The sequence below is a fragment of the Phalaenopsis equestris genome, unplaced genomic scaffold (genome assembly GCF_001263595.1).
Source record: "Phalaenopsis equestris unplaced genomic scaffold, ASM126359v1 Scaffold232823, whole genome shotgun sequence".
Lineage (NCBI taxonomy): Eukaryota > Viridiplantae > Streptophyta > Magnoliopsida > Asparagales > Orchidaceae > Phalaenopsis > Phalaenopsis equestris.
The window spans coordinates 59,984-84,688 of record NW_018250784.1 but is presented as its reverse complement, the minus strand read 5'-3'; the positions used below and the strand labels follow the sequence as shown (position 1 = coordinate 84,688).

Here is a 24,705-nt window from a genome sequence, read left to right as displayed (position 1 = left end):
TCTCACTCTTTCATTATTAACTCTTGTTAATATTTACGAGTTTTCTTAATGACATTATTTTGATATCGGATTTAACCCAAACCACAATAGAGAAAGCAAATATTATTACTTAAAAGCAAATATGGTTACAATTAAACGCTCTTTAAAGGGTAATATAACTGTAGGCAGAAATAAACTCAACTAAAGCGTATCACAAGAGTGGTGACCGGTGTAAGAGGCTTGGAGTTGACCGTGGGTGTCGCCGGAAAGATGAAACGGGTGTTGCTCGGCGGTAGGGAGGTGGGGGGTGCTGTGGACTGCGGTGGGGAGGTTGTACGTGGCTGGGATAGTGCTTAGGTGGCAAGAAACTTGTTCGGTAAGGTTGGAACAATGGCGGGGGATGGGATTCCGAGGGACTGGGACAACAAATAAGTGGTATTAGAAGGGTTGCTTGGGTGCTGAAAGGCTGTGGTGAGGGATGGAAGCAAGGTGGGAGGGAGCTAGGTGGTAGGCGGCTACAACAAAACAACGAGGAGGTTGTTTCGCGGGTGGTTGTAGCGAATATGGTGATGGCGGGGCAGATGGAAGGTTGCGGAGTAGTGGAAAGGTTGAGGATAATCACTATCTTAGATGAGATACAATCGGAACGCCACTCGCGTCGGATACAACCTTATAAGAAAAAATCTAGATGCCGGCGGCTGTCCTGACAGTAAACACGAAAAACTGAAAACCTAAAATACCAGAGTAACATATATAAGCACTAGATAACTAGGATTGTATCCTCATATAGAAAAGAGTCGCCAATCCATCGTGGGAAAGCCGATCGACCCTCCCGGGTTAGGACAAATGACATCATGGGAGAAGCCTACGACTCCCTCTATGGCATGCCTGCGCCGTTATTGGCGCACCTGCATCATATTCTGTTCATATTTCAATCCTTCTTAATACGGAACTATTCTATTATGTCTAGATTCATTGCATTCTTTTTGCAAGTCAAAGTTATAGAGCCTTGAGTTTAGTCCTGCATATATGTTCATCTTATTCATTGAATGCGACCATTAACTTTCTGATACTTCTCCCATTTTAGCAACTATTCAAAATTGCTATAATATCAATAATATTTTATCAAAGATATTGGTCAGTTGTGATTTCAATAAAATTTTCATGTAAGACCTGTGGTTACTTATTTGGCATTTGTGTTGACATAAAATGGTTTGAAAATATACTCGTATGTTTTACTAATGGATATTACTGTCCAACTACAGCGAAGTATTTGGGATCTTTAAGAAGTGATGACGAGTAAGGAGAGTTAAATTTTTGTGTGGGAGACAAGTGACTCTTTTGGCTGAAGGTTAATGTTACTTGCATGTTTGTTAGGCTATTAGAAAATTGTACTTTCACCCACCATCACATGTGTTTGGCATACAAGGTTTTCTTCCTTTGTAGAGCTTGTAATTGTTTAACTCTTTCTACAAAAAACTCCAGGCTTTATTGGATACCTCATTGTTCATATCAACCATTTTTGCCTAGCCATCAGCCCCTTGCTCAATGTAATCAACAATAGATTGACTATTGCCACATTGTGAGCTATATAACTCAACAACAACAACAAGCCTTTATACCAAAAAGTGGTGTCGGCTACATGAATTCTTTTTCTCCACTGTCATATTGAGTGTCATATTTTCATTTAGTTCTAGTTCTAATAGATTAATTAGTTCTAATAGATTAAGATAATTTTTTATACAATGTACCGAAGTCTTTTTAGGCATACATCTACTTTTATTAACAAAATTAGAATATAAAACATCCATTCTCTTAACCGGATAATTAGATGGTTGGCTTTTAAAGTGACCAAACCATCTAAGACGACTCTCTAATCTTGTTTGACACTAGAGCTACACCTAAGCATTCTCATCTTAGCAACACTTAACTTTGCTTTTTTGCTTCTCTTTTAAAGGCCAACTTTCTGCGCCATAAAGCGTTGCAGTTCCCACCATCTTATAAAAATTCCCTTTAAATCTTAGCGGAACTTTTCTATCACACAATGGGCTGATGCACTCCTCCACTTCAACCAACCAACTTGAATTCTACTAATAACATCCCCATCTATATCACCATCACTTTGAACAAAGAAACCAAAGATGTCTAAAACATTCACACCTTTTAATGATTCGATAACCCATATTTACAAGTCTACGACTAGAGGTACTACTACTAAAATTACATTCCATGTATTCAATTTTAGATTTACTCAAAACAAACGCCTTTAAATTTAAATATAGACCTCCATAATTCAAGTTATTCATGAACCCTTTCTCTAGTCTTTTCCACAAGCAGTGAAAAGCATACACCAATGTACACCCTCCTGTAAATGTCCACTAAGAGCACCTTGTGAGCTATAGAGAGTTTGTTGATCGTATTGTTGAGTTTGGTACTATATCTTATGTGTAACAGATGATGATTGTGTATATAGTTAGAGCTTTATGATTAGAAGCAATATTATCTTGAATGAGTTGTTGGTGAGTATGATTAGAAGTGAGTTGGCAATGAGAGTATGTTATTCTTTTTGGGGTAATTAACGAGCTCAACCTAGTTGATCAGCTAGTAGTTTTACTATTTTAGATAGTTGTATTGATGTTTTTGTTTTGCATGTTATTATGAGAATTGTGATGTAATTGATTTGTTGGCTTTTGATTGAGGATTGACTTCTAATTTGATAAGCTTATTCTTGCAATATATAAATCAATGTTGGTGTACGTCTAAAAATAGCTGAAGTGTTGTTTTGTCTGCATGGATAATTGAGAAGCACAAATTGATTTCTTACTTTGAGGTACAATAACTTAAGCCTACATTTAACCATTACCAGACACCCAAAACTTTAAAACTAAGAAAAAAAACTATATGATGTTGAAGGGTCATTGAGTTAAGCAGGGCTGCTAACACTAGGCAAGGAAAAATAAATGCCCACAAATTTATTTTTTACGAGGAAATAATTTTACCACAAATTTAATTATAAGAAAGAGAAAAAGGGCTCGTGGATTGCTCTTTTGCTATGAATTGACAATCCTTAATTAGATCAAATAATGGGATAACTAGGGGTGATTTTCTGTGTTTGTTACTGTATTTGTAATTTGGTATGTAAATATATTTTTAAGTTTGAACAGTTGAAGGCTTTTTTAGCCATATTTCTTTTCTACATGGTATCAAATTATTATAAGGGTCCTTTGTTCTAATCATATATTCTTCTCTTCGCCATGTTTGGTTTATTTGTTTCCCTTATAAGGAGTCATTTATTATGGAAATAAACTAAAGGAGAATTTTAGGGGATATGTGCCTCACATTGATTGAATGGATGAAATTGCCTTAAGTAGTCTCAAATTATGAAAACGTTTCTAGTAGGTGAAAAATCCATCATCTTTTGGATTTATCTCTAGAACATAGTGCCTCAAACTTTGCTCTTTGGATTGAAAGCATATTCATGACCATGATATTATCAAGAAACATAGTGCCTAAAGTTAATGGATCATATAAGTTCATCATAATGGCAAAACATGTTTGGGATGCTCTTCAACTTATATGCTAAAAAAATCAACAAGATGTTACTATCATCTATTAAAATTTTAATAAAATAAGCTTCAATTAGATTATTATCAAGAGCTTGAATTAGATTATTTTTAAGGCCCTATGATCATGTTTAGCAAGGATGAGATGATTTTCAAATAATTTGTAGAAAGAGATATGAGTTTCTTGTGGGATTTGATATTGAATGAGGTAAAATTTTTTTTTTCAAATTTTAAGCATACAGAACTTACCAATGCAATTTTCTCACTCGTGCGAGATTAAGAAGGAAAAAATGACGATAATGTCGTTATTTTTATGCCTCAAGGACCAGCCATAACAACCTCCAAACCTAAAAAAAATACTAGTGTTTACTAATGTTTTAATAAAATAATGACAGAACTTATCTCAAAGGTACTCTCTGGTGAAGTTACTACAAAGAAGAGGATAAAACATTGAAAAACATTGAAAATTTCAAGGAAAATTCCAAATCTATTGTAAAAACAGTTGTCACTGAAAAGGAAAAGCATGAGTTATGGAATTCGAAGGGCTTAATTTAAAAAACTTTTTTTAACTCTCTAGATATGAATTTTAACTTTTTTGTTTTTATTTTATTGTCTCAAATAGTTCTTTTACTTGGATTCTTGATTTGGGAGTTCACTATTCCTATGATAAATGTGCCAATTCATTTTTCAAATCTATAAACCCTATCCTAGCAATGGAATTGTAGCTGATGGTTCCCTAACAAAAATATTAGGTTACGAGGATATTTTTATTTTTCTAACATTTACTCTCAATAATGCTCTTCATGCCTCTCAACTTACAATAAATCTTTTATCAATAGATAAAATTACTAAACAATTTAACTACAAGGTAATTTTTTTCATTAATTATTGTGTATTTAGATCCTCACTATAGAGAAGGCAAGTGGGAAAGCTCGTGGAAAGGATGAACAATATAATCTTGATGAAAGAAATCATTTGAGTTATTTCTTCTCTACTCTTAATATAGAAACTATTTTGGACCAACATCACAGCTTAGAATATCCCTTTTTCAAAATTATACACTAAACATTTCATTCTCTTTGTGAATATTAACATTTAAGAATTTCATTGATAGCCTTGTGAATTGCAAAACTTCTTATTTCTTTTCTGATAGATCCTCTAATCCTTATATGTTAATTTACTTTGTTATTTGGGGACATTTAAAAATTCCTAATATTTCTTGATCTAAAATATTCATCACTTTTGTTGATGATTTTACTTGAATGATATAGATATATATTATCAAATGAAAATTTGATGTCAACTTTATTCTCCCTATTTTTATTGCTATGATAAAAAACCACTTCAATGCTAACATCATGATATTTTGCACATATAATACTTATGATTATTTTAATCAGCTTTTAGTCGCTCTTTTATTAAAGAATGTCTCTTCAACCAATCCTCTTATAATGATATCTGATAAATTGGGTGATTAAAGGAAAGAAGATAACATCTTTTGGAATCTTCAAATATTCTTCTTTTCCAACCCAAGTTTCAAAATGATATTAATGAGAGGTAGCTCTTTCACATGTCTAATCCATAGAATCCTTTAAAGAATAATCAACTTCAAAAATCCACTTGACCTAATTTATGAAATTTTTCTATAAAATAGTTCTAAAATATTTCTCCCAATAATATTTGGTGCATTGATTCTAGAGTACTCAAATGTGTCTTTGTTGAATATTTCATCACTTAAAATGATAGAAGTGTAATCATGCAACCATCGAATAATTTTTAACTTCAAAGATGCTATTTTGGATGAAAAATAAATTTTTTCAATCAAATTTATTTTCTGTTGGAGAACAACCACCTAGAAGATAAGTTTGTTGAAGTTATTCTCTTCGACCTTGGCATTTCAACCATGCAAACAACAATCATCGTGCCGCTTAAGGTCTATACAAGGAGGAATAAGTCGAGTCAAAATCGTAAGGCTCGGAAACATCATAAAGTAACGATGATCAACCCATCAATAGACATTCGCCACTATAAAAATATTGTAGGATACTAATGGACCTTTTCATTTAAATAAGGAGTAGAAGGAAATCTAGAATGACAAAAAATATGACTAGTTGTCAATGGATCTACTCAATCATATGAGTATAAAAAATTATTTTATTCTGTTGCAAAAAAATGAATACAATTTACATTTTAGTTTTGCATGGTCCACACAACAATATAATATGAATAATGTTTTTATTCATGAGGACGTTGAAGAGGAATTTGTTATAAATTCTTAACCATGACTCGGTGGCTCTTTCTAAAAAAATTAGGTTGTGTATATTAAAGAAAGACATTGTATGGTTTAAAAAAGTCCCAAAAATTTTGGTTTGACATATTTTTAAAAATCATGAATAGGACAATGTACAAACAAGATCATGAATGCATGGGGTACAAAAAAAAATCAAGAGGATTGCACCCTCTTCATAAGAAAAGTCTATTGATAAAAAAATTACAGTTCTCATTAATATATTAATAATATAATTGTTAGAAGTGATGATAGTGAAGGAAGTGAACCAGCTAAGAAAAAACTTTTTGTATTTAAAATTAAGGAATTGGGTAAACTCAAATACTTCTTGGGTATATAAGTTGCTCAAAATCTCTCAATAAAAATGTGTTAAGATTCTATTAAGGGGAAAAGACGATTGATTGCAAACTTTGAAAAAATCTAATCGAGTTAGGCCACAAACTTGACATAGATGAAGAAATAAAAGTGGACATCAACAATATCAAAGATTGTTATGAATTTAATTTATCCATCACATGCATATTCATTGCTTTCTTAGTAAGTCTCATACGTCACTTTATGCAAAAATTCAAAGAATCTTAAGCTTACTTTCAAGTTGCTTATAGAGTACTTTAATATCTTAAATCTAGTCTTGGAAAGAAATTATTTACAAAAAATTATGATTCCTTTTAGCTTGAGGATCATATTGATATTGACTATGTGAGATCATCCGTGGATAAGAGATCCACTTCAGGATATTGTACATATAGAGGAGAAAACTTTATAACATGAAGAAGCAAAAAGAACCTATTTTTTCAAGTCCAACATTGAATTTGAATTAGAGTAATTGCTCATAGCATTTGCGAATTTTTATAAATTAAAATCATTTTGGGTTATCAAAAAGTCGGAAACTATAAAGATACACCATGATAATAAATTTGTCATCAACATTTCTCACAATCTTGTATAATATGATCATGCTATATATGTCGAAGTGGATAGCCACTCTATAAAATAAAAATAAAAAATCGATTGATTTGTATTCCATTTGTCTCAACAGGAAGGTATATTTGCTAAAGGACCCAACAACTCCACATAAGAATTTTGCAAGAAAATTTGAAATAGTAGATTTCAACCATCTAGTTTGAGGGGGGAGTTCTGAAGGGCCATTGGATCATAGAGGGCGGCGAGGGAGTGTAGATAAGGAAGATTAGAGACCGCAAATTCATTGGATACAAAAATAATACTTCTCGTAGATTTATGTACAAAATAGGAAAGAAACAACCCACAAATTGCATTCTTGATATCACTCGGCATTCATTCCCTAAATAGATCATATGGCGGGATGATTGGTGACTTTTTTTTTGAGTTTTCTATTCCTAGCTAGTTATTTATTTTTCTTTTTATGTAAGTCTGTTTATAAACACCCTTTTAAAGATCAAACAATCCAAGGCCTTCTTAGCCACCTCTTCTTTTTTTACAAAAGGTATTATAAAATACTTTTAGCAGCCTATGTACCACATAAAATTATAAAAGGATTTACAGTATTTAATGAAATATTAACAACAAAGAGCAATGGAAGATACTAAACATTTAAAACCAGTATTATAGGACTTTAAGATGTCTTATGTGTACCTTTAAGAAACACACGAGTTCGTTTATGTTAAATATTAAAAGGGAGTAAAATTTTCATGCAGAAATTAGAGTGGGCATTTCTGCGTTGGAAAGGTCGAACCTCAAAGTGTAAGAAAGCCCATGGGAGCAATAGAAATTAAACACCTTGGGAAGTAGCATGATAAGTATGAGGAGGTGCGTAGGTCAAGGAACAAACCTATTTTGGTTTTCCTGGTTGAGGTTTGCTGGCTACAATACTGAGATATATGTGCAGAATTTTTGGACTAGTGAGCTGGCTTAGATGATTCTTTTTGCAACTGAAGGCCAACAAAGATCATTTATTACCCGTACACTGGGGAAGGAAGCATTTTTGAGGAAGGTTCTTCCATGACATCAAATTGGCTTCTTGTATTTAGAGGGGCTGCTTGTTTTTATTATTTATGTTTATTTCCTGTTTGAAAGCTATTTTATAAATCCGATAAGTTTAGTTATCTATTGATGCGTGAATAACATAGTTGCAAGAGCTTTATTTCCTAATTATGTTTTGGGTTCAGTTTTGTTGATTGGTAGGGTTGGGTTTTATTTTATTACAAATGTTTCATAAGATTTCAGCTTGTCTCCATCAATTTTATCTCTGAAGTATTTGTTTCCGTAAACTTGCATGAATGGATGCAGGTATGAGAATGTGATTGTGGCAACTGATTTGTTGCCTGAACTCTTAAATGCAGCAATGCATCGAACTATGGCTACTCTGACACCTAGTGGAAGATCTTTCTGTCCGGCTTTTGCATACATTAGAAATTTGCTGAAGAAATACAGAGACGTCTCTAGTGTTATTAGATGGGAAAAAAATTTCAAATCTACTTGTGATCAGAGATTCCTAACAGAACTTGACACTGGTCGCATGCTTGATGGAGATATTGGTTTCTCTGCTGGAGTTTCTGGAGGAATCAGTGATTTTGATGATTATATCCGCCAAAAGATTACTGTGAGGGTTTCTCGAACTGGATCAAGCATGAAAGAAATAGTGCAAAGGCATGTTGAGGAAGCTATGCACTACTTTTATGGAAAGGAGAGAAAGCCTTTTACTACAGCTAATGCTAATTTTAAAAACTCCACTGAAAAGTGGGATGATGCTTGTCAAGTGGCACAAGAGATTGTTACTGGACTTAATGATTGTATTAGGCAAAATGGTGGTGCAGCTCTTGAAGGTGATCCTTCTATAGTGGCTTCTGCTGTTTCATCAATTGTTGGCAATTTAGGCCCATCCGTAGTCAAAGTACCGGATTTTATAAACTGCAGCCACCAAAATCTTTCATCCTCTTCTACATCATTGAATTGTGCTCGTTATATTTTATACATTCATATAATTTCACTTTGTTTACTTAAAGAAGCTCTTGGAGAACGTCTCGGTCGTGTATTTGAGATAGCTTTGGCTGTTGAAGCTTCTGTGGCCATTTCAGGATCATTATCTTCTGTAAAAACTCATCGAAATCCATATCAACAGTCTCCTGAAGCTCATGATATTAGTCCAAACCATTCAAATGAGATTTTGAACAATTCTGCTAATGTTGTGGGTTTAAAGGTTGCAAAGGCTACCGCTGCTATATCTGCACTTGTTCTTGGGGCTATTGTGCATGGGGCTGTTAACTTGGAAAGGATGGTCACAGCTTTTAAATTGAAAGAGGGGCTGAATGTTCTTCAATTCATTAGAAGTGCCAAATCTAGTTCAAATGGGGGGATATCCCGCTCTTTTGGCAATTTCAAATTGGAGCCTAGTGTTGAGGTTCTTGCACATTGGTTTCGTCTACTTGTAGGGAACACGGAAGCAATTTGTGATGGATTAGTCTTAGAAATCCTTGGTGAGTCATACATAATTGCTCTCTCTAGGATGCAACGAATGCTCCCTCTAAATTTGGTTCTTATTCCTGTATATTCAATATTTGCTATGGTTATTTGGAGACCCTATGTTCTGAACAGTAGCATTGCAACTCGTGAAGACATTCACCTCTATCACCTCCTATCTTTGACTGTTACTGAAGTTATCCGGCACCAGCCATTTCGTGATTTATGTTTCCAGAACACTCATGCTTTTTATGATCTTTTAGCAAATGATGTAGGTGATTCTGAGTTTGCTGCAATGCTTGAGCTACTTAATCCGGATAAACAGTTGAAGACAAGGGCATTTGTCCCTCTCAGAGCAAGACTTTTTCTAAATGCTCTCATTGACTGTAAAATGCCTCTCAATACTTTGATTCAGGAGGATGGCTCTTTGATTTCCGAGTCTGTTGAACCAATGACATTTTCTGAGATGGAGCAGAACCTTTTGAGTCAGCTTGTGCATGTTTTAGATACCCTTCAACCCGCAAAATTTCATTGGCAGTGGGTTGAGCTGAGACTTCTTTTGAATGAAAAAGCTCTTCTTGAGAAAATTGACATGAAGGACATGTCTCTTGTTGAGACCATTAGATCAGTGTCACCAAATGCTGACAATTTTGCTGTTTCTGAAAGTGACAAGTTTTTGTCTGAAATTATCCTGACTAGAATTCTTGTCAGACCTGATGCAGCTCCTCTTTATGCTGAAATTGTCCATCTCCTTGGGAGGTCACTGGAGGAGTCACTCGTGATGGGTATCAAATGGATTTTAGCTGGTAGTGATGTCTTGTCAGGACGCAAATCCATCAGACAGCAGCTTGTTTCAGTTGCTCAGAGGAAGTGCCTCTCAATAAAAACCCTTTTTTGGAAACCATGGGGGTGGCCAAACCTCATGGCAGATATTGCTTCAAATAGAGGTGAAAAGAACAAATTGGATATGGTTACCATTGAAGAAGGGGAAGTGGTTGATGATGCCAGTGATGCTAAAAGGTCCGGTAAGATCAACTTTCCCACAGTTGATGCGGACAACATCACTTCTAGTCAGCAGTATGTAATTGAGAAAGCAATCGCTGAATTAATACTTCCATGTTTAGACAGGAGTTCTGCGGATCTATGCAATTCATTTGCTGTTGAGTTGATAAAACAGATGAATATGATTGATCAGCAAATAAATGTTTTCACTCGTGGTGGTAGTAAGCAGCCTGGTTTAGGCCCTTCAGGGGTTGAATTGTCTTCGAACAAAGGTAGTAGTCGCAAAGGTTTGCGAGGTGGAAGCCCTGGGTTAGGTAGGCGAGCTATAACAGCAGCTGATAGCCCTCCACCATCGGCAACATCACTGAAAGCTTCCATATGGTTGCGGATGCAATTTTTAGTGAGATTACTACCTATTGTTCTTGCTGATAGGTGATGAATTTACGTCTTTTGTTAGTTTTTTGTAGAGATATTAGCTTTTAAATTTTAAATTTGTTAAATTGTCGGTCCTTGCATGCAATTATAGACTTTTTTTATGGATGTTAGGACTGGACTTGGGTCTACATGGTTGTTCGCCATTAGCAGTGTAGGATGTGTGACACTTATCTGTAAAGAGCACAGGAATGGACATGCATTTGTAGGCTATTTATTTTGCACGTCTTTCTAGCATTTCAAAGTCGTAGACTAGAAAAAATTAAGACCGAATGTGCAAATTTAGTAACCCCTATTGGTTTAAGACCTTTTTAATTGTTCAAAGTCAGGGTTCATGACAATTACATCGAACGTGCTTTGATGTTCCATTATTTGTGTGTTTATAATTGTGAATGATGAACTTTTAACATTCGCTGATTTTGTCTTCATATATCATCGATACTATGACATTGACCAAGGAGACATGTTGACTAAAACTTGCATGCTTCATAGTTTGACTGTTTAACTTGATTTCAATGCAAAGGTGTGAATAAAACTTTGCCATTTATGTGAATGATGATTGTGACAATATGTAGATCTTAGTTGCATCTGCTTGATTTACTCCTGGTTTAAGTATTGGAACATATGTTTATGAAGCAGTGTACAATCGACATAATACTCTTGTTATACTTATTTTAATACTGTAATAATGCCCTACAAACTTTTTTAATTTGAGAAGAATAGTCATTTTTTGAAGGCTTTTTTTTTTAAATTATTTTTTTTGATATTTCTTGTGTTTTTTTTCTTGTTTCATTATTTCTTTGTTGTTCGCTCTATAATTAGCATTTTCTATTAGAACTATGATACGATTCTTGGCAGAAATTAAGGCAAATAATATGTTATTGTAAGAACATCAGACACTCAAGATGAATATAAAGATATGCACCTCCAATTCGAGAGTTAGGCAAACTCTTCCAATACCTACAATTTAAGGGGTAGGAATTCTCTCACAAACCCTATACCTAAAACTCCAGAAATAATCTCATGCATAACCCTTAACCCTAAATATATTAGCCCTATTTATACTAAATAATAATAAATGACAAAAAACTAAATCGCCCTTCGACGTGTAGAAGATAAAATTACTCTTAGGCTAGGCACAGGTGTAACAATACTCCCCTATCAAAAAGACACATTGTCCTTGATCTAAAAAAAAATAAAGGTGTTCCTCCTCCATCACAACCTTCTCTGTTTCTTCATCCCCTGCCTCCTCGTCACACACTATGAGAACCTGTAATGGTGTCCTCAGGTAAATTCTCATCACACGAAAAAGATAACTGTATGGTTCGCTTCTCCTGAATCTTTGTCTCAATCGAGTGTTTGAGTGTCGCACCTGGTCGTTACCCATGATTCATGTCCTATAAAGCCTCAATCCGAATTTCCACGATTTGAGCTTTTGACATCGTCGTGGTTGTAGCACTTCGATATGATGCTCCACCCGTGTTGCTCTTATTGGCTCGTTCCATTACATTATGTTCTTCAACCAACTGAGCTAATGCCATAATTTTTCTCAAGCTTCACGCTCTTAGCGGACAAAGTGTTACACGTTTGTCGGGCTTTAGACCCTTAATGAAGTTCCCCTCACATACTGTTTTAGAAATTTCTTTCAATATTTTCGGTAAGAGCTCTAATCTCTCTTTAATACTCCCTGATAATCCTTTATTCATTGTAAGGAATTGCTCATTTATGTCCCCTTCTCAAATGGCTCGGAAACATTCCACAAATAGTTCTTAAATTCCTCTCGCGACCGGATCAATCATCTAGCCTCTCTAGACTTAAACAATGCTATGATTTTCCTCTACAAACATAACACTGCAACCATGAACTTCTCTTCATGTAGCCCATTCACTACGAAATATCACTCCACCCAGTGTACGTCTTTCCTCTCAAAGATCAGCTTCTTCGACTTCCTTTTATGCAAGTTTCCTCTTTAATTCTCTAGATCAGAGTTCATTCTGCCCATGAAATGGGGGTTGGGTTCCCTTCTGCGTGCTATTTTGAATTCCCTCCTTCCATAAGTCCGACACTCCCATTAGTCGGCCCTCATGTCTCCATAGACTCATGCTTCTTTTGCTCGGAAGTTTACTGTAGCAAAAAGGCGCTGGTGTGGTTAAATGCAACGCTCCACTAGTGCTCCATTGATAGGAACTAAGATATTTCCACATAGAAAATAGGAAAAATAATATTTTTTTGCAAGAGCATCAAATACTCAAGACAAATACAAAGATAAGCATCTACAATTTGGGAGGTAGGCGATCTCTCACAAATTATAGAATTCGAGAGATAGGAAATGTCTCCCAAACGCTAATCCTAAGATACAAGTCCCTATCTCACGTAGAACCCTAACTATAAACATATTAGCTCTAAATAATAATAAATGACAAATGACTAAATTACCCTTAGGTTAATGAGGACTAGGTTGCCCTTAGGTACCATCATGACATTACTCCCTTCCCTAAAAGATACATTGTCCCCAAGTTGGGAAAAATTTTTGTTGGATCAAGTCATATGGTTTTCACGGTTCATTATCACAGCTTGTCATCTGACAATCATTTTTATTTAATCAAAAATTTGTAATGACCTTATGAATTTGAAATATCGTCTTGTGCACATCCTTTGACCGCATCTAAATTTGATGGCACCTTGACATCAAGTCAATTTTGGAGAATATTGCCGCCCCAAATAACTCATCAAGTAGCTTATCTATCCCTAGAATCTCTTCCAACTCTATATCATGTCTCTTCTATGATATGCAACTTGATCTAGAATCTCAACCATGTGTCCCGAATCACTCTCATCATAGTTTTCATTGCCACTAACGCCTTGCACCAATTGGGGTCATTGCGATGCACCACCATATTGTCTCTCTTAAATACTCTGCAGTGTTCGAACCTCAGTCCCTTAAAAACTTCGCTCTCTTCTCTGCTCGTCTTGTTCCCATTATTACTTCTGAGTTGCCTTCTTTCTAGAAGGTTCCGCAATAAAAAACATAGGCGCAATTGGATGGAGTCCACCGCTAGAGTTCCACCGGCCGTGGTTCACAGCTTTAGGCTAAAATTCTTCAAAGCGATCTTCTCCAACCCTGAATTGCCCACCGTTTTGCTCTGCTTGCTGCTGCTTGTCCCAATCCTCACAATTTTATGCAATTCCCTCTCGATGTTGCCACTCAAATTTGTTTACGATTCCTTCATTGGATAAAGCAGCTTCCGATCAGCCTAAAGTAGTGACATTGTCCTGATGTTGCGTGAATCCTCCCGGTTGTGCTGCTATTGACATCCGTTCCTGATGTCTTCTCTTGATCCCGTGGCGGTCGGAGGTGGATTTGTGTGAAACTCCATAATCTTCATTTCTTTCAGGGTCGTGGATGTCCTCCCAAATTGCACTTTCATGACTAGATACACTTCTCCACTTCGGATTTGAATTGTCTCACCATTTCTTTTCCTTCCTCTACAGAGCATTAATTTTTTTTGGCTACCATTACTCAAGATATTTTTCGATCATAAAAATGGAACTCTTGAATGCTGCAATTTGTAAGTTGGCTTCCAGCTAGCTCAAATTGCGACTATATCGGGTTTGTCACCAAGGTACACGGTCCAACCAACTATATGTCTATGTTAATTCATAAAAGAGTGCTTATGTATCCTGTGAACCTGTCATTACTAGTTTATCCTCAAAAATTGCCACTATCGAGATTAAGGCTTGAGGGTGTGAGCCGCGACCTCGTTTCTTTGATGAATCCCTTTATGACATTCCTTAAGAATCAAAAGTCAAATTGTCGTTGCTAGCTTCTCAGCTCGTCGCATCTGAGATTCTCGAAAGAAAGAGGAAAAGTCGCGATCCTGTCGAAGTTTGAACTCTGTAGCGATCTAAGGTCACTATACGCCACAAGACAATTGAAGGAGAAAGGCGATTCTGTCCCCTTCTGACACGATCATGGCTCAAAGGAGAATGGCTTAGATTGCCTTGATCCCATATGCTGCTTCCTGAAATCACGACTGCTTACTCTGTATGTGGCAATCCTTCCTGCAATTGCTTCTTTGCGAAGCTCTAGCTCTTAGATAGAAACTACGACAAGCCCAATCCTTCTTTGTTTCCCAGGGCCAAATGCTCTGGTATGAATCTGACAGGAATCGACACAGAATTTCACACAATAATTTGGGCAAATAATATTTTATTGCAAGAATATCAAACACTCGAGAGGGATATAATGATAAGCACTTAAACTTCGAGAGGAAGGCAATCTCTCTCAAATCCTGCAATTCAAGAGTTAGGAAATCTCTTTCAAATCCTAACCCTAGAATAAAAGACCCAATCACATGCATAACTTTAACCCTAAACATATTAGCTATATTTATTCTTGACAATTATTAATGAAAGATGACTAAATTGCCCTTAGGCTAATAAATAACAAATTGCCCTATCTTTGATACGAATTTGATAGGAACATGCACATATTTACACACAAGCAAAAAATATTTTATTGCAGGAACATCAAACTCTAAGGCGAATACAAAAAATAATTACGTCAATTTGAGAGATAGGCAATCTCACCCAAATCCTACTATTCATAGGTAGGAAATCTCTCGCGAACCCTAACTCGAAGATACCAGAGTCATTCTCATGCATAATCATAAGATAAAACATATTAGCCCTATTTATACTAAACAATGATAAATAATAAATGACTAAATTACACTTAGGTTAATAAGTACTAAATTGCCCTTAGACGCCGTCCTAAAATTACTCCCCTCCCAAAAAAGATGTGCTCTCAAGGTAGTAACAAGATTGTTGTTGGATCAAGTCTTATGGTTTCTAAGGTTCTTCATTATTTAGCAGTTTTTTCTATTAATAAAAAAATTGTAGTGATCCTCATGAATTCGAAATGTCATTTTGTGAACATCCTTCGGCCGCATCCGAATTTGACAACACTCTAATTTCATGTCAATCCTGGGGAATAATACCGCCTAAATATATATTCCAATAGCTTATCGAACCCCATAATATATGCCAACTTCATATCGTGTTTTTCTTACATGATATATAACATGATCAAGAATCTCACCGTTATCTTAGTTTTCAACGTTACTAACGTCTTGCACCATTTGGGTCATTGTGATGCATGACCATCTTGTCTCCCTATTTAATACTCTACAGTGTCCAAATAAGTCCCTTACGACCCCTCTTCTTCTCCAACTGTCTTGTTCGCATCATTATTTCTGAATCGTCTGCCACTCGGAAGGTTTCCATAATGAAAGGCACAAACATAGTTTGAATGCAACCTTCCATCGAAGTTCCACCACAATTGTTCTTAGTCCCAGGTCGAAATTCTTTGAAACATTCTTCTCCTCCCGAACTACACACTATTATGATTTGCATGCTGTCGCTTATCGCAAACCTCATGATTTCGTGCAATTCCCTCCAGATGTTGCCACTCAAATCATTTCCCAATTTTTTCGTTCAATACTATAGCTCCCGATCCGCCTGAATTAGTGACGTTGCTATGATGTCACGCGAATCCTTCTGGTTACCATTGTTCGCGTCCGTTCCCAACTACGTTGCTTGATCTCGAGACAATTGGAGGTTGTTTTGTGTGATTCTCCATTGTATTCTTTATCATTTCTTCTTGGGTTGTGGATCTCCTCTTGAAACACACTTCGATAGACGAGAAACGCCCATCTAATTCATATATGAATTGGCTCACCTCTTCCTCCTATTTCCTCTCCAGAGCATCTATTGTTTTGTCTAACAGAACTCAAGATGATTTTCGATCATGAAAATGAAACTCCGGATGCCACGATCTGTATGTTGGATTTCTTGAAAATGTGCCAGTTTAGCTCATTGCGATTGTATCAATTTTGTCACCAAGGCATACGGTTTTGCCAACTATATAGCGCTATTAAGTCATGGAAGATCGTTTCTGTCCTCTGTGAACTCGTCATCACTAATTTCCTCACAAAAAATGCGACAATATTAAGTTTAAGGCGTGCATCTGTAAGCCATGATCTCGCTTCGTTGAAGAATCCTGCCATAGTATTTCCTAAAATTCACAAGTCAAATCGTCGTTGCTGGTTTCCTAGCTCTTCAAGTCTGTGAATCGCAAAGTAAAGGGGAAAATCCACAATCCTATCCCATCTATGTTGCGATTTGAGGTCACTACACTCCATAGTCCTGTCGTTGCTTCGACCGACAGAGGAGAAGGCGATTCCGTCCCCTCCAAATGCGATCAACGCTCAAAACAGAATCAATGAGATTATTGTTGTTCCATCTGCTTTGTGGGATCTCGATTGTTTACTCTCTATGCAGCGATCATTCTTTCAATTACTTCTCGAATATAAACTAAACTAGGGCATGCCTGATCCTTTTTTTTTCCTAAATCAAATGCTCCGATATCTAATAGACACAAATTTCCACATATAATATAGGAATAATAATATTTTATTGCAAGAACATCAAACATTCAAGAGCAATATAAAGATAAACACCTACAATTTTAGAGATATACGATCTCTCCGAAATCTTATAATTCGAGCGGTAGGAAATATCTCCCAAACCCTAACCCTAAGATACCAGATCTAATCTCATGCATAACCATAATTTTAGTCATCTTAGCCTTATTTATACTAAATAAGAACAAATGACAAATTATTAAATTGCCCTTGGGCTAATAAGGATTAAATTACATTTAGTAGCATCCTAACAACCACCTACTTTTGTTCTCTCTTCCACGCTAAAATCCTTTGAATCAATCTTTTCTACTCTCCAATTGCACACCGTCTCATTCTGTCTACTAATGCTCATCCCCTTTGTCCGGAAGTCGCATTATTCTTTATAAGGAGTGCTACTCGATTCCGCTCCTGACGACATTGCTCGATCCTGCTGCAAGTAGCCATAGGTTTGTGTGATACTCGATCAATTTCCTCATCATTTCTTTTAGGGTCGTATATCTGCTCTCCATGAACAAAAATCAACCCTTTATAGACGTAAATCACACCTCCTTTGATGAGAAACTCTCCTCCATTCTAGATTTGATTTGGGTCATATTCCTCCTATTTCTCCTTCTAAGCATCTATTTTCTTGATCGCCATTATTCCCCAAAAAACTTTCAATCATAAAAAATGAAAATAATGTAAGATTAAATCTTGTCGTTGGCCTCCAAGCTAGTTTGAATCATGATTGTATCACGATATTAGGTCACTGTACGACCTCAATCTCGTATTTTACTTCTAGATAAGTCAAATTGAGCGACTGGTTAATCTGTACATTATGACTCCTCCTTGTTATCTCGTCGTTGCCTTCCCTATCCAGCTCTTATTGCGACTGTATCGTGAATTTTAGCTTGCGATACTAATTTGGCTTCCCTGCGTTTCACGACGCTACGATTTGGCTTCCCTATGATCTCGACTCTGCGATTTGGCTTCCCTAAGACACCGAATAGCTCGATTGTGATTGTATCACAGCAAGACACACTATCGCGAATGTATCACTCTTATTTGGGTCACTTTATGCCACGATACTTTCTCTTCCTAGACTATTGCGATTCAGTTAGTCATCCCTAGCTAGCGCGAGATGAGAGGCTAGCTCGATCAGGTCACCTTTCCAGCTCTTGATTCGATCTATACGGATGCTCCAATCCGGAATCACTTCCATGGTTCTTTTTTCTTCCAAGATCGAATGCTCTGATCGACTTGATACAATTCTTGGTAGAAATTTGGGCAAATAATATTTTATTGCAAGAACATCAAACAATTAAAAATGATAAGCACTTGTAATTTTAGAGGTAAGAGATCTCTCCCAATTTCTTTAATTCCAGAGGTAGAACATCTCTCCCAAACCCTAAACCTATGACTCTAGACAAAATCTCATGGATAATCATAACCCTAAACAAATTTTCTTTATTTATACAAAATAATAAGAAATGACAAAATATTAAATTTTTTTGAGGCATATAAAAGAAAAAATTGCCCTTAGGCTAGACATCGGTGTAACAATAATCCCCTCCAAAAACTACCTTGTCCTGATTGTAGGAAAAAATGAAGGTACTTCTCTTTCTCCAACATAATCTTCTTTGTTTCTTCATCCTCTGCCTTCTCGTCACATATTGTAAGAATCTATAATGTTCAGTCCTTACAATGGTGTCCTGGGATGAACTTGTCCTCACATAGAAAATCTGATCCCTTTGCTCACTTCTTCTCAATCTTCATCTCTCTCAGGTGCTTCACTGTTGCTCTCGATTGTGACCCATGTTACTTGTCCTAATTGTTATAAGTGTTCTAATTTTGCCTTTTTCCATAAAGGCGACCATAACAAAAGGCACTGCAGTTGTTGGATGCGGCCCTCTGCTGGTGCCTCACCCTCGTGGTTACCTGTTTCAGGCCGAAATCTTTTGAATCGATCTACTCTAGTCCTTAATCGCATGACCTCCCATTTTTCCTCCTGACTCTCATTCCCACTATCTGGATGTTGCATTATTCTTTCAAAGGGCTGCCGCTCGAGTCCTCTCTCGACGCTGTTTCCCATTCTTACTGCAAGTGCCTGTGAGTTTGCATGAAAGTTGATCAGTTTCTTAATCATTTTATCCAGGGTCATAAATTTGCTCTCCATCGAAGTAAATCACCCATTTATGAATGTAAATTGCCACACCATCGACGAGAAATGTTCCATTCTAGATCTGATTTGGCTCAATTGCTCCTCCAATACTTCTTTCTTGGCTAACATATTATTCCCCGAAAAATTTTTGGATTACAATAGATAAAAATAATAAAGTTGAAATCCCGTTTTTGACCTCCAAGCTAGTTTGACTCACTATTGTATCCCGTTATTAGGTCACTGTATGGGCCCAACCCAATAATTTGCTTCCAGATAGGTCAAATTGAGTGACTGTTTGCTCTGTATATTGCGATCCCTTCCTGTGATCAGGTCACCAACTTCCCCATCTAGCTCTTATGGCGACCATATCACGATATTCAACGCATGATATCGGTTTTACTTCCTTTCATATCTTGATTGTATGATTCGGTTTCCTTTTGATCTTGATTTTCTTTCCTACGATCCTTACGCTGCGATTTGGCTTCCTTGTGATCTCATTTAGCTTGATCGCAACTGTATCACAAGCAGCAAGTCACGATCTTGTCGTCGCTTCCCAGTTAGCTCTTTCACTACTATATTGCGATCATTTGGGTTAGTGTATGCCGCGATTTTTTTTCCTCCGAGAGGACCACTATCTTGTCGGTTTTCCCTACGTAGCACCATTGCAAATTCATCATCACTAGAGGCTAGTTCTATCACGTCAGCTTCCCAGTTTTGATCCGATCGATCCAGACACCTCGATCAATGATCCCTTCCTCGGTTACTTTTTTTTTCAAAGATCGAATGCTTTGATACCACTTATACGATTCTTGACAGAAATTAGGACTAATAATATTTTATTGCATGAACATCAAACGCTCAAGACATATAAAGATAAGCACCTACAAATCAAGTGTTAGGCGATCTCTTCTAATTTCTCCAACTCGAGAGTTAGGAAATCTCACCTAAATTTTAAACCTGTTAATCCAAATGCAATCTCATGCATAACCTAATCCTAAACATATTAGTCATATTTATACTAAACAATAATAAATGACAAAAAATTAAGTTGTTCTTAGGCGTACAAAAGATAAAATTGCCTTTAGGTCACTGGTTAACAATATTGAAGGAATATTAAGTCAGTTTTGTATATTTTAAGGGTGCTCCTTAATTCTTTCCCATCCACTCTCTATACAGTTTTTCTATTCTCTCCCAATCTCTCTCTCATTGTTGAATCACTCTTACTTGAACCTTCTCTGTCCCTTTCCTAGTCTAGTTTTGCCTTGTTTATTCTTGGGCCATGAATCAAACTATTTTTAATTCGCTTGGTATTAGAACAAAATAGATTTAATTTTTCATGGTGAGAGATTGTAGTTCTTACCAAGGGAAGTAATAGCTCTTGTAATAGCTCTTGTGAAAATTCAATCTGAATTCTACACCTCACTTCGATCAATTTACCCTATAAAATAAAAAATACTATGCAACCCAAACTTGAAGAAAGATGAAACCTAATCCTTACCCTTTTTATGATGTATACAAAAGCTCTCTTTCTATAAGAACATAAAGCAATCCATTCGTTATGTTTTTTGCTTCTTTCTCCCTACCTTGTATTTTCATAGACTTCCACATTTAAGAATCATGATCCCATTATCTCAGAAGAAGAGAAAAAAACCTATAAATATATAGTCAACTTCTTTTTAAACTCATTAAATCCAATTGTGTTTCCCCATCAAAGTCGTCACTGTCAACCAGGCCACTTGATCGATCAATCTGGCTAAAGCTCATGAAGCCATATTCATCATCATTTACTTCACACAATTGCCAAAATAATTCAATTCTTTAGGTTAGATTCTTCCAAATTGTGATAGATTTTCTGTTATGACTTGACTAATCACACGGCGTTCATGAGGATCCAAGTTGTGTATTTTTGTAACTTTTTGTACATTTTAAGAATATATGATTGAGGATGCTTTCAAAAACCAATTCAATTGAATTGGGATTGGAAGGATTAGCTGAAAAAAAGAATCTATACTATTATGATGGGATCTTTGTTCGTGTTAGATGTGTCAAAAGTAAAATGTTCAAACATAATTTCATCCAAAACAACCAGGGGACTGAAAGTTAAAGTTTACTTTAGGATTTCAAAAAGGTTAACTCTACCATTTGGAAGGAGTTTTGGCCCGCCCCAGTTGAAGGAGTTTGGATAAGTTAAAATCATACTCCATAAATTAAACCATTTATCGAGGATTCACCATTATGATGGCTATAGTGAAAATATTCTAACCAACTCCAAAGAATCAAGGAATATGATAATTTAAAATCTATAAATTCTCTCGTAGTCACCTACGATCTGACATGAAATTGAGACCATAAAAAAAGTATAATAGTATCAAATTTCTTGGAAATAATGCTTCAAAATGTTGTGGGATGGATAGGATTTTTTATATATATATTTTTTCACATTTAGCTTGTAATAATCTTGTTTTTTTATTAAAAAAAATACGATAACCTTAGAAATGACGAAATCTTCGAACTTCTTTGAGTAGTGTGCTTGTGGAGCTCTGTGTGTGTTTTTTTATGATTCTTCTTTATTAATTTATTTTTTTGTGTCATTTTTTCTTTTTTATCTTTAAGTTTGTGTTAGAATTTTTTTTTTCATATTATTTGCTCTTGTTGTTTATAAGACAATTTTCATGGGTTATGATTTAATTTCTATTTTTGGTTAGCTTGATATTTACATGTCTCCAGTCAATTTTGGTAGTTATCGTGTGTAATTTAATAATGATATAATTAATGAAATTTAAAATTTCCTGAATGTTTGATGATCTTGACTTCTCATGTAGATCATGTGATGCCAATCACTTCCATTTATTCTGCGGCACTCCATAATATTACCAGTTTTAGAAGGGGCATCTTTGTAGCTAATGTTTTTGAATATTGTTGAAGAAAAAAAGAAAGAAATATGATTTTAATTATATCCCAATGCAAAGGCTTGGGCAGTTTTTTAGAGAATACAAAGCCCAATTAGTGGAAACTATGGTAGGCATGGAGTAACCGCCCATAGGAAAAGAAAGGGAAAAACCACAAACAGAAGTTATGGAGAAATAAAGTATATCAATCTTTTTTGCTATGAAAATAATTAACTAGCAAATTAGCATTTAAATATAGCATGAGTCCGATTAATTCCTTGGTTTGGTACGCCTACAGAAATCTGCTATTTGGTTTGCATGCCATTTGGTTTCGTAAGGATGATTTACTGTCTGCCTTTCTACATTTTCCCAAGATTTTAATTTTGATTTCTAGATTACTACATCATTCAACTATGCACGGATGCTGTCCACCTTTTTCAATAAGGCCCATAATTTCCACAAATTTTTACTAACCTTCTTCCACAGAATACAAACGTCTCAGTATAATCTGTTATTTAATATCCTGTCATTCAGTTATTTTTAATTTTCACATATTTTGAGGTGCATATTCGAACTTGTGTTCTCTTACCTTCTTTTTTTCTAGAGAATGGACATTTACTTCAAAGAAATTAAGATGAATATTTTATCAGAAATGTATTGTTAAGTTGTAGATCTACACCGGTGTTGTTCTCCTTAATTAGATTGGCAATTATGACGTCATTAAAGTGAGCAAATTTGAACAAACTCAAGGCATTAGTACTTACTGAGTTTTAAATTTCAGTTTTATACCATATAGTTGCTGCACGGGAATTATCCTTTCATAAAATTAAGCCGTTTGCCTTCATCCTTAATGTTTAAAGATAATTTAATCGATTGCTTATTATTTTAGATACTGTCATTCCTGATAGTACTTAAATATGTCTATGTTTGATGGTAAGTTCATTTAAGTAGCTGATCATATTTTATTTTAGTTATTTTCATGCACAGCTATGGAAGCATTCATGCATTTAGAGGGAGAGTTAAGAGATAAGTTACATTATTTTTGTGTGTATCAAAGACACGTCAAGTTTACTTTGTTTTTCAATTGTTTCTGAATAATTGTCATCATAGTCATCTTCCCCATCACAAATATTTGTTATTGTAAACAGTTTTAAAATAACTGACCCGACTAACATAATTTTTTAAGGTTGCATGGTAATAGAAGCCGACATTTTTTTTTTGGTCAACAGGAAATTCAATTGGAACCATTTTTGACAATCAAAGTAAATTTTTTAATCACAGATTTTGAATAATGTAATAAAATATGATGCATTGAATTTTGTATATCATTCATAAAATTTCAATGTATTTTGCATTTTTAATATTAGGTTAAACTGTTTTTGTTGATTTATATTGCTACCTAACGATTATGTATCTATTAATGCTTGATCCACTGTCATACATTTATACAGTGAGTCCAATATGTTAACTTTGCTTTTCACATTTTGGTGGCCACAATTTGGGCCTTTATTAAGAATCTAGTGATGCTATGTTTTAAAATTAATATTGCAGAAATATTCCCGTTGTTGACCTCATTTTTAGTGAGATCTAGTTTTCCTCTTAGGGTTTAGGATCTAGCCCTAGGATCTAGCCTTAGGAATCTCCCTTTGACTATCTTAGAACCTTAGAAATGGGATTCGCCTCCTTTTAGAAATTCAACCTACTTCTGTGCTCTTTCGTGGTTTCGCGTGTGTGGTATCAACTTCTAGCACTTAGAAGGATGAAACCAACATGAGGAAACCCAAAAGAGATTCCTATAGGATCTTTTGAGTTTTAGGGTAGCCTTTTGCACAATTCGCACTCCCGCGTACAAAACTTCGCAATTCAGAGAGTCGACACGTCCGATCGCCACAATTCACATTGCATGCACTGTTACCCGTCGAAGACTCGAATAAACTTTTTGAGACGATCGATCGCGGGTCGAAATTTTGTGGAATTTGAATTTTGACCCGATTGTCGACGACGTCGTCCGAGCGACCCCGGATGACAAAACGGACTGCACCGGCACGTCCGGAGCTTCGATTTTGCCCAGGGATGACACCCATTTTGTTACGACGCCGCGCGTGAATTTATATAAAATCATTTCCCCCTTTCCTCTTTAAACACTAAATCCCTAAACGCACGCACCCGAGCTCTGCCTCCCTTCCCTCTCCCGTTCGCATGTCTGGCCTTTCCCTTTCTCGGTCTCGAGCCAACCGAGCTCCTCCTCCACGCGAGAGAAAGTTGACTTCTCATTCGTCCTTGCCCGACACTTTCTGCCCGCAGCCTTCCTCTCCGAAGCCGTGCCAGTCTCCCTAAGCTGTGGTTTTCCTTTTTTTGGTAGTTTGACTCTGGGAAGCTTGCTCCCTGGTACACTTGAATAGCAAACTCTCTCTTCTTCCCGATGCTTCCCTCACTGCTACTGGGCTGGCCGCTTGGTCCGAGATGTTTCGGTGGCTTCGGCGTATGTGGG

General features: G+C 36.0%; 1 protein-coding gene across 4 annotated transcripts in view; it reads left to right on the top strand.

Annotated features, from left to right (window-relative positions):
* LOC110038441 (mediator of RNA polymerase II transcription subunit 12) overlaps positions 1-24,705 on the top strand; it is a 69,622-nt gene that overhangs the window by 24,734 nt on the left and 20,183 nt on the right. For all 4 annotated transcript variants that reach the window (XM_020743287.1, XM_020743284.1, XM_020743286.1 and 1 more), the window contains one exon: positions 8,098-10,701. In XM_020743287.1, coding sequence (XP_020598946.1) covers positions 8,098-10,701 — 2,604 coding nt within the window. The remainder of the gene's footprint in view (positions 1-8,097; positions 10,702-24,705) is intronic.